The sequence below is a fragment of the Carlito syrichta genome, unplaced genomic scaffold, assembly GCF_000164805.1.
Source record: "Carlito syrichta isolate Samal-C Ts95f unplaced genomic scaffold, Tarsius_syrichta-2.0.1 Scaffold311707, whole genome shotgun sequence".
NCBI classification, from domain to species: domain Eukaryota; kingdom Metazoa; phylum Chordata; class Mammalia; order Primates; family Tarsiidae; genus Carlito; species Carlito syrichta.
Genome location: NW_007255803.1, coordinates 459,678 through 472,759, shown reverse-complemented (window position 1 = coordinate 472,759; position 13,082 = coordinate 459,678). Strand labels below are relative to the sequence as shown.

The following is a 13,082-nucleotide window of genomic DNA, read 5'->3' as shown; positions in this document are numbered from 1 at the left end:
TTCTGAAATCCTGAGGAATAGAAGAATTCTTAGTTCTACTCCCAGTCTAGCTATTGTAACTCAACCCATGCAAACTGTCCCGACCCTTCAGTCTTTCATACTCCATTAGTTTCACAAGATGCTGAACATCTGCTGTAGATGCTGGTCTCTAAGGAGTTAGCCTCTAGTGAATCTCTTTCTCCCCACTAGACACCATGTGGAGATATCTCACTCTTCTATTAGTACAAAAATAAGACCCAGACTGGGTCTTTATTTAGACCTCACCTCTTATTCTTGCCTCAGACAGAAGAGCACATCTGTGTACACACTTGCACATTCTCACACACAAGTACAGGCCTAGGTATATGCCAGCCAAGCTTGGGAAAGCAGAGTGAGGAGTAGGGAAGGTTTTAGTGCAAACAGGGGTCAGTTCAGTCCCTTTGCTGTCTGCCTGATGGTGAGCTTCTTGCCTGAGGTCCCAGGGGTAACTTCAACTCTGTGTGCTTCTCACTGGACATCAAAATGAGGCCCACAGAGAAAAGCACAAATGTAAAGAAACAGAGACCTACAGAGAAATATGGATGGAGAAGCCTGGAGATAAAGACAAGAGTTCAGGCAAGGAAATACACAAATAGAAGCAAAGATACCCAGAGCAGAGATAGTAGGTTGGAAAGTAGGGAGGGCAGGGAGGAAACTGGGGGACGGGACATCAAACTCAAAACTCTCTCTGGCAGGAGGGAATTGAGACGCCAGAGGCCTGAGGGGGATGGGATAGGGGAGGAGAAGCAACGTTTGGAGCTGGATATCCCATCTCTCCTTGGTCCTGGGACCTGTGTCCTGCTCACTGGTGCCCTGCCCCAGGCCTCCACACATGAGCCTGTAATCCTGTTCTGGTGGCTGAGAATCGAGGTCTGGCTACCTGGAAAGCACAGGAACTAGGGGAAGAGGCCCCAAGGCCCCTGGGAGACTCAGGAAGAGGGGCTGGGCTAGGAACAGAGGCTGAGGCCAGCTCTGCCCTCCATATGGGCTCATCCAGTGTAGTGGCTGCTCTGGGGGCAAGCACAGTGGGAGCCAGGGGCTCTGCAGTAGGCTGCGGCGCCGGAGTGGAAAATCGGCGAATCTCTTGGACTCGGGCAGTTTTGGGGGGGCCTGAGGACGTTGGACCAGGAGTTGGGGGAACCTCATCAAAACAGAACATGGCAGTTTTAAGTTGGTAGGGCTGATGCCGCATAAAATCCAGAGCCTTGATGCCCTGCTTGGGCGTTGCCCGGGGTCCCTGGGATTGGGCCTTATTAGGGAGTGTTCGGGCAGCCTGAGGGAAAAAAGGAGAGAGCAGTGGGTTGTAAGCAATAGGAGGTGGGGCACGGATGTTGGGTGAATATTTCCAGGAAGAGGGCAGTGAAGGGGTAGGAGAAGGACTTCTGGGCCGAGGGCCAAGGCCAGGACCAGGTGTAGCATCCACCACATACCTGTCCGCACGGCTCTGCCGCTTGGCAAACAGCTCCCCACCCCTGCCCTGCAGCCTTGGTGGCTCAGCGATTCCAGCCGAAGGGGCTGCCCCATTCACTAGCCCATCAAGGAGCCCCCGAGATGGGGGCTTAGGAGCCACCGGGGGTGGAGTCTTAGGAGTCACAGGGGGCGGGGTCTTGGGAGCCATTGGAGGCGGGGTTTTAGGCGTCACGTGAGGCGGGGTCTTGTAACTCCTGCCCCCTGGTGGCTGCATGAAGTTGCAGGCTTCAGCCCCAAGGCTCAGAGCGTCCTCCTCAGGACCAGATTCAGCACCCCCGGCGCGGGGTTTCTCATCTAGGTTCTGCACCAGCGACAGCAGCTCCGGGTTGGGCGAGTTCTTCGTCTCCTCCTTTCCCGGCCGGAACATCTGCTTCCGCGTCCCCCGGCGCCGCGCCTCCTGCAGAATACCCGTGCGGGCGGCTGGCACAGAGATGCGCTGCTCCCTAGCGCTGGGGGGCTCAGGGGCCGCTGGGCCCGGGGCGGCCGCCTCTGGGCGCGCAGAGGGTCGCAGAGGCGCAGATAGGAAGATGCAAGCTGTGGAGGTCATGGCAGCTGCGCTAGGAGGAGCGGGGGGCTCTGGGGCTCCGCCTGGGGTAACAGGCCGACTGGGGGCTGGGATGTACAGGGAGCTGGTGGCCGTCACAGGGCCCGAGGAGCGTGGGGTGCCGGGGGCACCAGAGGCAGGCACGTGGCTGGGAACCCCCGCGGTGAAGCTAGGCAGAGGGGTGGGCCCCTGCGGAGAGGGCGAGAAGGGAGGTGGGGCAGGGCTGAGGCTTCCTAGGCTTTCATTCGCCCTCTTGGGGGCTACAGGCCGGAAAATAACCGAGGTGGTACTTGGCCGCTGTCCCTGTAAGCCCGGGGTAAAGGGCCTCGCTGACCGGTTAAAGACACTTGGAGCTGGGGTGGGGGCTCCACCACCTGGGAGGAAGGGTCTGGGGCTGGCTACAGGGGCTGGCAAAGGGCTGGGTGGGAGTCCAGCCGCCTCGGGAGGTGCACTCTGGGCCCGAGGTGGTGACTGCAGGCCCTGCCCGTTGAGCATGGCGGCTGCGCCAGCCGGAGCCTGCTCCTGGGTGCTGGAAGCTGTGCGCTGGCGCTGCTGTTCAAAGAGCTGGACCCCTCGCCCAGAGGCCTCACTCAGCTGCCCTCCCAGCCCGGCCCCCTGGCCCTCTGCTGTGCCCACCCTGGCCAGCTCCATGTCCAAGTAGGGGCTGTCCCAGTCGGACTGATTGGTGAGGCTTCGGGCGTCGGAGAAGGCTTCTTCGTCCAGCTCAGACTCACTCGTGGGTGGAACGCCGTCCTCTTCCTCGGCGCCTGTCCCAGCAGCAGCCCCAAAGCTCACTAGGGTGTACTTCTTGGCTCTCTGCCGCCGTTTCTTAAACATAAGCACCCCTTTGGAGTGCGGGTTGGGGGCTGCAGTTAGCAGGGATGCAATTGTCCGGCATTTGGTCTTGGCCTCCTTCACACTCTTCTCTTGGAGACTCTCTGCACGTTGCAGTTCTAAGGAGGCCAAGAGGTAGAATGGTCAGTGGGGCTTCCTCAGCCTCTTCTAGTCCTGTTCTCCAAGGCTTTCACCCCTCACCCTAGCCAGCTCCCTCATGCCTCCCATCTCCTACCTCCTATCTTTCACCGGCCAGACCCACAATGTCTCCTGCCTGTGGCAAAGTTCTTTGACTTGGGGGCAGAGTGGAGGTGAAAGGTGAAACCAAGGACAGTGAGAGGGAAGGCAGAGTCCAGTTGGCTGCCCAACACTGCTCTTCTATCCCCTCTTCCCTCTAGTCTGCTCCTATCTTCTCAGAGATGTGCATTTATCCACCCACACACATTCCTCACCTGCCTCCCATTCCTAACTGGCAGTAGGAGATGGGGGATGTGTCACTTATGGCAGGCAGGGAGATGAGGCAGATCCAAGGGAGAGAAGAGATGAGAAAGGACACTTTTCTCCCACCATAGAGATCATGTTAGGAGGCATCTTATAAAGTTCAGGTGGAAGAGACACAAAGGACCCTGCAGCAATGAGGATCTTCATTCATAATTCCACCCCATCATGCAGTACACATCATAAACATTCATAGAAATAACGCCTACCACACAACAGTTCAACGAGAATATCAACCTAGTGAAAGCCAGCTCTAGGCATACTTTCTCCTATGTACTTTTCTCTTACTCACATGTACCCCAGCTTATATATACCTCATTTCACATATATGTGGAAACACACATGTGCCCACACAAAAGCACACAGTCACTCAAATACATTCACACATCTTCCCAGAGTCTCTCCTGTAGACACCCTGTTACTAACAATTTGAATGATACTTTAGAGTTCATCTTGGCCTTTCAACTGCACTTCACACCCTTGCTACTCACAGCTAGGCATAGTCTCAGATCCAAGAAACAGGAAAAGCCAGAGTGCTGCTCTCCAAGGCAACCCTCCAATCTTTAAGATACCTCAAGATCGTCAGCTAAAGGTGTTGTTTCCCCCAAGCTGGGGATGGTTGTGGGATAGGCTTCTTTGGGGATCAGAGCTGCACCCTGTTTTCCAAGTCTTCTGGGTAGAGAGTTCAGGTGGCCACTGCCAGACAGGCACACAAGGACAATGTGCTAAAGGAAACAAGGGCAGGGCTTCCCATGCCATGTAGGGTCTGGGTAGGTGGGGCCAGGACATGGGAGAGGCTGAACCCCGCCTTGCACATGGCTACTCTCTGGTTCATAGTCCCCAGTTCCTCCTGAAAAATTCTTGAAATTCCATCTACTTTCCATTCAGGATACCAGGCTCCTTTCCAATGAGTGCTCTCACTCCTCTCATCCCCAACATTTATACCACAGAAGAGTACTGTAATGAGAGAAGAGGCACTGGTGTCAGAGTCCAGTTTGGTTTTTGGCTTTTGGGAGAGTTACTTCACTTCATTAAAGTTCAGTTTCCTCATCTGTAAATTAGGGTGGCCATGACTATCTCATAAGGTTGCTATGAGGATTAAGTGAGGTAATATAGGTAAATTTAGCACTTAACATGAAGGCCCACTGTGAGTAACCATTACTATTTTTTTACCCATTACTGTTACAGTTTTCTTGACACTAGCTACACACATATACACTTTCTTGTTCACAGACTCATACATACATGCCTTCATGTATTCATAATGTACTCAATTTGTCTTATACACACTCTGTTCCCATGAGTTTTCTACAGTTCATGTGGTCACAAATCCCTTTGACATATGGCCATTAGCATCACTGAGAAAGGGGCAGTGAAACTCTTCTGAGATCGGGAGTAAGAGGTCAGCAAAAAGGAGGGAACAAAAGAGGAAGACCTTTCACAAAGACTGCCCTTCCTAAACTATTGATGTATTCCCCTCCATTCTAGACCCCAGAACTCTCTTAGAGGTGGGAGGGTAGTACCTGCATAGAATGGGTCTTGGAGCTCAGGAACGGGGTCTGGGGCTTTGTCGCAGCTGGCTTGGCTGAGAAGCTCTTGGCTGATGGGCTCAAAGGTCTCCATGCCGAGAAAGGCAGTGTTGGCTGGAGCAAGACCAGCTTGAACCACCCCCCACGCCTTTTAAAGCCCCTTTGTCTTGTCCCCAGAGCTGGCAGCTGAATGAGCTCACTGTGCTATTTTTGGAGCATGGCCCCCTCCCTTCTCCCAGCTGCCCCACAAGCCCCGGTGTGATGGACGTGGGCACCTGCCTCCCCTTCCCCCCACCCCACTCCAGTGGACAATGAAGTGTGCTTGGCTAAAAATATCTCCAAGTCACTAACTACAGTCTCTTCCCATCATGATGGGAAGGGAAGGGGTGCTAAATTGAGAACTGAGGAAAGCATGGGATCCTGGACATGCATCTGGATTTCTTCGCAGGATTTGGACACTCTCAGGGGTGTCAGACTAAACTGTCATGTCCTTAACCTCTATTCCAAGCTTAGAGACACAAAGTTCTATGGATCAGGAATCAGAACAGTGGAGAGGAGGAAAGAAAGATGTGAACTAGAGGGGGAATCCTGAGATTTTGGAGGTGACAAGAAAGTTCTCTGTGGGAGAAGAATGGGAGGCATATGGCAGGGAGAAAGTTCACCCTTAGACCTTGTTCTGTAGCTCACATCAAAAATAGCAAAGAGTCTGAGATAAGTGGGACTGGCCAACATTCTTGCTTGAGATAAGAAGCTAAAGATTCCTCTGTCTACCACTTCCTAGAGATCTCATGACCACCCCATAGCCTCCTAGGCCCCAGGAATCCTAATTGAACCTACAGATGTCAGAGGTAGCTCTGATACTATGCCTGCAATTAATACTGTAAAAAACCCCTATAGCCTTGTCCCACTTTCAAATACTCCCTCACCCTGTGTCTGTACTCTGCTCTTGCTCCATCATGACGCCATCCTGATAAACAATAGCAACAATAACCACTACCAAACCCTTCATCTGTTCATGTCCCCTCCCGACGCCCCTACTTACCCTGTTCCTGAGTTGGACTGAATCACCTTACCTTTTTGCTGCATTGGCTCAAACAGCAAAAATAAAGGGAACAAGACTGTATTCAAGGGGTATAAGGTAGGGAGAAGGTATGACTATGGAGGGATAGATTTAGGGCTCATATTGAAGGATTCTGTTTGGGGAAAAAGAGGTCGTGTACTCACTGGCTTGCTTGGCCTTCTGGGTATAGGTGGTAGTAAGATCTTCTGCTACGGGATGGGGAACAGGCCCCACCATGGGGATGAGATGAGGGCCAGGTCGGAGGGGGCCATGCGGTAACAGCAGGACTTCGGCTGGGGGTGGCTGAAGGGCTGCCCCATTCTCCCAAGATGGGGAGCTCACACGGCTGTCACCCTGACTGGGAGGGCCTGGGATGGTAGGTGCTGGCTCTGCAGGGCTATCAGACAGGTAGACCTCATCGGGTGGGGCACCCGGAGGAGTGGGCCTCGTGGGGCCTCGGCGGCGGGGTCGGCGGGGCTTCTCCTGGGTGGCAGGGCCATCAGCATCACTGTCTGTCTCTCCGTAGTAGGCCTCACTGTCAGGAGGTGAGCGAAGGCTCCCAGGCTGAAGAGGTTGGGGAACTGGAGCACCAGGGGGCTCAGGACTCAGAGGAGATAAAGGTGACAGCACCTGAAGCTCACCAGGGGATGGAGATCGCACAGACCCCTCATCTGCTAACCTAGATGGGAAAGATGACAGAACTTGAGAGATGGGCTAGGTGACTGACAGCTAGAGAGATCTGGATGGGATGGGGGGGGTAAGGGAGAAAGGGGGAAATGGCATACAGTTGGAATGGATGGGCTAGGAAGAGTGAAGATATGAAGACAGACCAGCAGGCAAATGGGCTTGGAGGGCTCGGAGTAAAAACGTGATGAGGGGAAGACAGACTAGGACACTCCTAGCCCTTAACTATAGACACATTCAAGCCCTTTGGGAGGCATACACAAATATCTATACTCTAGCAGAAATACACGAGCAGAAATAGATACTTGTTAGTTGTTGAAGCCAGTGAGACACAGGGCTGAGACAGATAATGGGAGCCCTGGACTAGCAGAAGAGAAGGGGAGAGAGGCCCATACCGTTGCACAGTGAGGATAAGCTGATTCCCTGAGGCATCGATGAGGCTCATAGCACTGGCATGAGAGAGGCTGGTGCAAGAGACTCCATTGATTGCTAAGAGTTTGTCCCTCTCACGGAGTCCTGCTCTACCAGCTTGGCTCCGTCTTCGGATCTGAGATGTTCGAGGAGAGATTATAGGTAAGAGTATGAGAGGACTCCAATGGGAATAGAATAAAAGGAAAAGTCAGGGCTGGGTGTGGTGGCTCACACCTGTAATTCCAGCATTTTGGGAGGCCAAGGTGAGAGGATTACTTGAGCCCAGGGGTTCGAGACCAACCCGCAGAACTCTACAATGAATCAAGAAAAATTAGCCAGGTGTGGTGGCACATGCTTGTAGTTCCAGCTACTTGGAAAGCTAAGGTGGAAGGATTGCCTGAGTCCAGCAGGTCAAGGCTGCAGTGGCCGTGAGCATGCCACTGCCCTGAACTCCAGCCTGAGTGACAGAGTGAGACTCAGACTCAAAAAAAAAAAAAAAAAAAAAAAACAAAAAGACAGAAAGGATCCATGTGAGGGGATTTTACTTTGCAGAGTGAGAGGGATGGAGAGATGCAGGGGGCTACATTTGTAGGTGCCTGTCTAAAGGGAAGAAGGTGTGCAGATTGGAGGGAGTAATACACTGTATAATGGGAGGCAGGGTAATCACAGAATGAAAGAAGCCTGGGGAAAATGGAATGGGAGAGATATTAGAAATGGTAGCTAAATCCACAAGATTTTCCTCCAAGGGCAATATCTATATTGGTCTTGGAATTCCAGGTGCAGTTATACAGTTAAGATTTTTAGGCCCAGGCTCGGTGGCTCAGCCTATAAGCCCAGCACTTTGGGAGGCCGAGGCGAGTGGATTGCCTGAGCCTGTGGGTTCGAGACCCACCCGGGCAACTTGGTGAGACTTTGTCTCTACAATAAATCAAAAATTATCTGGCCATGATAGTGCACTCCTGTAGTTCTGGTTACTTGGAAAGCTGAGGTGGAAGAATCGCCAGAGCCCAGCAGGTCGAGGCTGCAGTGCCCGGGAGCATGCCACTGCACTCCAGCCTGGGCGACGGAGTGAGACTCCAACTCAAAAAAAAAAAAAAAAAAAGATTTTTAAACAGTATTTCAGATTGGATGGAGTCCAGCCAGATTCTGAGAGATTGTGATTGTGTATGTGTACCATATGTGCACACACATGTTCATATGTTAAAGCAATTACAATAGCAATAGTGGGCCATCATTTACTGCGTTCTTACTAAGTGTTGGACACTGCGCTACATGTATTATTCATTTAATGCTTAGAATGCTTCTATGAAGTAGGCACAGATACTATTATTACCCACATTTTACAGTTCAAACTGTAGGGTGAAACCAAAAGAGTAATGACTTCATCTGAGAGGCCAGATCTTGCCATAACCCTCCTAGCACCTAAAAAAGCCTTGCCTAGTGAGAGAAAGGATCTGACTTAGGGAAAGAAGAGCGCTGAAAGCATGGGCAAGGCAGGGCAAGGCAGGGCGAGGCAGGGCTGGCTGGGCTGGGTGAGACAGCTTCAGCTCATCATATATCAGTATGGTCAGAGAGAAATTAGAACCTTCCCTACATTCCTAGAGTTTGGAGTAGAGGCACATACTCAAGAGGGCAAACACTGGATGACCAGACCAGGGCTTCTGCTACCAGGGTGCTGCAAGGAACCAAAGCAGAACCTTTCTTTCTCTCCATTCCCTGGAAACCAGGAATTCTCTTTTGTAACATCTCCTTCCCACCCCATCACATACACCAGAAGCCTGTGGTCAAACACTACTTACTCCCCCTACCAGACTTGAGCATGCTTCCCTGCCCACCTACCCACCCCATCTGCACAGCCCCCCATTCTCCCCCCGCAGCCATAGGCCACCACATGACTCTTCCCAGGATCCACTGGGCTCCCCTTTCCCTGAAACCTCCTTTCAGGGCTCTCCCTTACCTTGGACACCTGTAAGGGTTTCCTCTGCTCGGCCCCCCCCTGAAGTCGGAAGCCCCAGGGCGCTCCCCCTGATAGTGTGACCAGCACCTCCTCCTCAGCACCCATTACTCAGCTTGGCCTATGGACCCCGGAGTTTGGACGGTGTTCCAGGGAAAGAAGTTGAGGTGCTGGTACCCCGTCCGGCCTGTCTGTCCGGCTGTCCTGCTCCTGCTGCCCTACACCTCCCCCCCCCACCACACACCACAAGCAGGCAACTTCACCCTGGGATCAGTACAGTCCAGCACACGTGTCCCGTCAATCGGAGCTGTACTCAAAATAGATGCTGCCTGTACTCCCCTCCCTCCCCCATCTGTGTTATTCCTAGAGCTAATTATAGTATGAACTTCTGCCCTCCATGTCCCCCATTCTCCTGCATGGGTCTTTAACTCAAGACTCAGAGTTCTAACTTTCTGGGCTTTATTGCTAATGTACACCCTTTCAGGAATTGTGTCTTCCATAATAGGACTGTGGACGATTAATCCCAACTGCTTTCCTCCAATGGGCTTTTTTTTTTTTTTTGAGTCGGAGTCTCACTCTCTTGCCCAGGCTGGAGTGCAGTGGCACACTCGCAGCTACTGCAGCCTCGGCCTGCTGGGCTCCGGCCACCCTTCTGCCTCAGTCTTCCAAATAGCTGGAACTACAGGTGCATGCCACCACGCCCAATTAATTTTTTGATTTATTGTAGAGACAAGGTCTTGCCAAGTTGCCCAGACTGGTTTCGACCCCCTGGACTCAGGCAATCCTCTAATCTCTGCTCCCCAAAGTGCTGGTATTACAGGTGTGAGCTACTGCATCCAGCTCAAAGACCATTTCAACGTAGCAGTAGCTGGACCTTCAATTTCAGAGCTGGCAGAGTAGCTGGGCTTGTTTCACAAGTTCCCAAGCTCCAAGAAAAGAGTGCCTCCTTGCTATGTGAATTTACCTGTTGATCAAAAGGGAAATCAATACACTGTGGTGCTGGGTGCTGTGTAGAGGAATTCTGATCACCCCTGCTCCAGTTGAACTGTTACTTCTTCCATAAAACCTTTTTTGACAATCTCTCAACTCCCCACCTATAGAATCCTTCCTTCCTTCCTTTGAGCAGCATATGTATCTTATTCATATTTCTGTTGTATTTCTCAGCCAATAGTATAGTTTATGTATATGCCTATCTTTCCTCCTAGATTGAGAGAAATTTGAAGGCAAGAACAACCCACAGGGCAATGACTGATGTAATGAGTGCACAAAAAAATTTTTGCTGAATTAAATTACCTATTACAATATGTAAGTGGTCATGGAAAGTGAGAGGACATAACATGGAGTCAATATACCCAATGAGCAGCCATTTTAACATTGCTTAGCTTTGTCATGTTTCTCCAGCAGTTCACTTTATTTACCCTCTGATCACTAGGCAAGGACAGAACTGGTTTCTCAATAACAGAGGTAGTTATTGATAATTGTTTTACAACCTTGCTCCCCAGCTTGTTTTGTAATAATTAGCTTTTCTATTTCAAGTATTTACTTCCGCCCATAAGACCCAAGTTAACCTAATCAGCTTCGTGACCTTCATGACAGACCCCATCACTATGGCAGCAATCGTGTGACTAACTCACCCATCTGCCTGCCCTCCATCACAAGACACCCGTACCTGCGCTTACCTGCCCTCCATGATGATGTGGACCAGACCATCACCCAAAATGCCTTAATAACCTGCCCCCATCAAAGTTTAAGAGGATTCAACCTGAAGCAGCTATTTGCCATTGCTTTATTAAACTCTGATGTGTCCACGCGGCTCTTTAAGATATGGCCACCATGTTTCCTAGCTTTGGCCCCCTCCTCTACCTTGGGGAGGTGAATCAATCTTTTTCTAATTTACTTTCTAAATAAACTATATTTTCCAATCTAGCTTCCGTGCATTCTTCTCACAGCACTGGATTGCAAACCAGACACCCCTCATCAGGCCAGACCTAATGTCAGGAGGCCCTGTTGGGATATATTTTAACCTAACATAAAGGTCACAGATTGGTGTGGGTAAACATACCAACCCTTGTTAATAAAATCTCTACTTGTTTCAGGTTTCTATTACATGAATGTGCTGTACATTAAGAGATTTCTTTTTGTTACAAAACATAGCCAGGTATAGTGGCTCAAGCCTATGATCCCAGCACTTTGGGAGGCTGAGGCAAAAGGATTGCCTGAGACCACGGGTTCATGACCAGCCTGGGCAACATGGTGAGAACTCGTCTCTATAATAAATAAAAAAATTAGCTGGGCATGGTAGCATGCACATATAGTTTTGGCTACTTGGAAGGCTGAGGCGGAAGGATTGCCGGAGCCCAGCAGGTCGATGCTGGGGTGGCCATGAGCATATCACTGCACTCCAGCCTGGGTGACAGAATGAGACTCCAACTCAAAACAAACAAACAAAAATATGCCAGGCTCAGTGCCTCAGCCTGTAATCCCAGCATTTTGGGAGGGCTAGGTGAGTGGATTGCCTACAGGTTTGAGTCCAGCCCAGGCAACTTGGTGAGACCTCATCTCTACAATAAATTTAAAAATTAGCCGGGCATGATAGCACACACCTGTAGTTCCAGCTACTTGGAAGGAAGAGGTGAAAGGATCGCCAGAGCCCAGCAGGTTGATGCTTGGCTGGCCGTGAGTGTGCCACTGCACTCCAGCCTGGGTAATGGAGTGAGACTCCAACTCAAAACAACAACAACAACAAACATAACATGGTGCCGTAACGGTGATTCTCAAAGGCTATGGAGCTTTGAAAAAAGCTGCTCCCCTAGTATGCTAAATGCCGTCTTCCTTGGTGTATGATATAGTTATAGAAAACACTTGGGGGTGTCAGAGTGAGACCCTCCCCAAAAAACCTTGGGATTTTGGATCAGAAAAACTGGACTCACGTTCTTGTTCCATCATTTAATTAATTAATTAATTTATTTATTTAGAGTTGGAGTCTTACTCTGTCGCCCAGGCTGGAGTGTAGTGGCTGCTCCCGGCCACTGCAGCCTCGACCTGCTGGGCTCTGGTGATCCTTCCGCCTCAACCTTCCAAGTAGCTGGAACTACAGGCACGCGCTACCATGCCTGGCTAATTTTTTGATTTATTGTAGAGATGAGGGCTCGCCAGATTGCCCAGGCAGGTCTCGGACCCGCGGGCTCAGGCAATCCACTCACCTCAGCCTCCTAAAGGCGTGGGATTACAGGCTGAGCCACTGAGCCCGGCTGTTCCATCATTTATTAACTGTGTGACCTCATGCAGCCACTTGGCCTCATCAGTAAAAAGTGTATCTAAATATCTATTCATCCACGTAAAATATTTGAGTGCTAGCTACATGTCAACCATTGAGCTATAGCAGTGGCTTTCGATTAGCCTTTAGAGTCACCTGGCACATGTTTATTGCAGCATTATATTCACAATAGCAAACACATGGAACCAACTGTGCTGCCCATCAAAAGTGGACTGGATAAAAAAATGTGATACATATACACAATGGAATATTACACAGCCATAAAGGACATTATGAAGCTCGCAGCAACTTGGATGGATTTAGAGTCCATAATACTCAGTGATCTAACACAGAAACAAAGAACTGAGAACCACATATCCTCATTCATAAGTGGAACCTGAACAATTATCATAATACTATAAATAAGGGATTGGCATTAGTGGGAGACTGCGGGGGGGAGGACATACTTCATCAATAAGGGTACCTGATCTCAAATCAGGTGAAGTGGGGACCAAAGTAAGGCCCAAACTTTACCTGTACAATGACCATCTGTACCCTGAATTGTACCCCATATCCTTAAACTAAAAAGAATCACTTGAAAAACTTTTAAAGTGACTGACTCCCTAAAATAAGACCGCGTATAGGATTAGATAATTGTGTAACAAAATTTTACACACACACCCAGACCTTGGCCTTAGGGATTTTGATTTTATTTTTCTTGTACCTGGCATTGACATTTTATTTTAATCTATCTAATTATTTATTTTTTGTGTCAGAGTCTCTCTTTCGCCCAGGTTGGTGTGCAGTGGCACACTCACAGCCAC

At 50.3% G+C, this 13,082-nt stretch overlaps 1 protein-coding gene across 2 annotated transcripts; it reads right to left on the bottom strand.

Moving 5' to 3' along the window:
* Positions 1–418: 418 nt before the first annotated feature.
* Positions 419–9,291, bottom strand: SYNPO2L (synaptopodin 2 like). Of its 2 annotated transcripts, XM_008068967.1 has the most exons (4): positions 9,006–9,291; positions 7,033–7,184; positions 6,118–6,632; positions 422–2,985 (listed from the first exon to the last, which is right to left on the bottom strand). In XM_008068967.1, the coding sequence occupies exons 1-4, from the start codon at positions 9,108–9,110 to the stop codon at positions 821–823; spliced, it is 2,937 nt and encodes a 978-aa protein (XP_008067158.1). In that variant the 5' UTR covers positions 9,111–9,291; the 3' UTR covers positions 422–820. The 2 variants fall into 2 exon arrangements, with proteins under 2 accessions (XP_008067159.1, XP_008067158.1); XM_008068968.1 differs by lacking the exons at positions 6,118–6,632; positions 7,033–7,184; positions 9,006–9,291 and adding an exon at positions 4,888–5,013 and having other exon boundaries at positions 419–2,985.
* Between the last annotated feature and the right edge of the window lie 3,791 nt (positions 9,292–13,082).

Excerpts from the sequence above, each read along its gene's own strand:
- SYNPO2L (XM_008068967.1), bottom strand. The coding sequence starts at position 9,110 with ATGGGTGCTGAGGAGGAGGTGCTGGTCACACTATCAGGGGGAGCGCCC. Across the intron at positions 6,633-7,032 it reads CTTATCCTCACTGTGCAACG|GTTAGCAGATGAGGGGTCTG; the intron begins GTATGGGCCTCT and ends TTTCCCATCTAG. Across the intron at positions 2,986-6,117 it reads CCAGAAGGCCAAGCAAGCCA|AACTGCAACGTGCAGAGAGT; the intron begins GTGAGTACACGA and ends TGGCCTCCTTAG.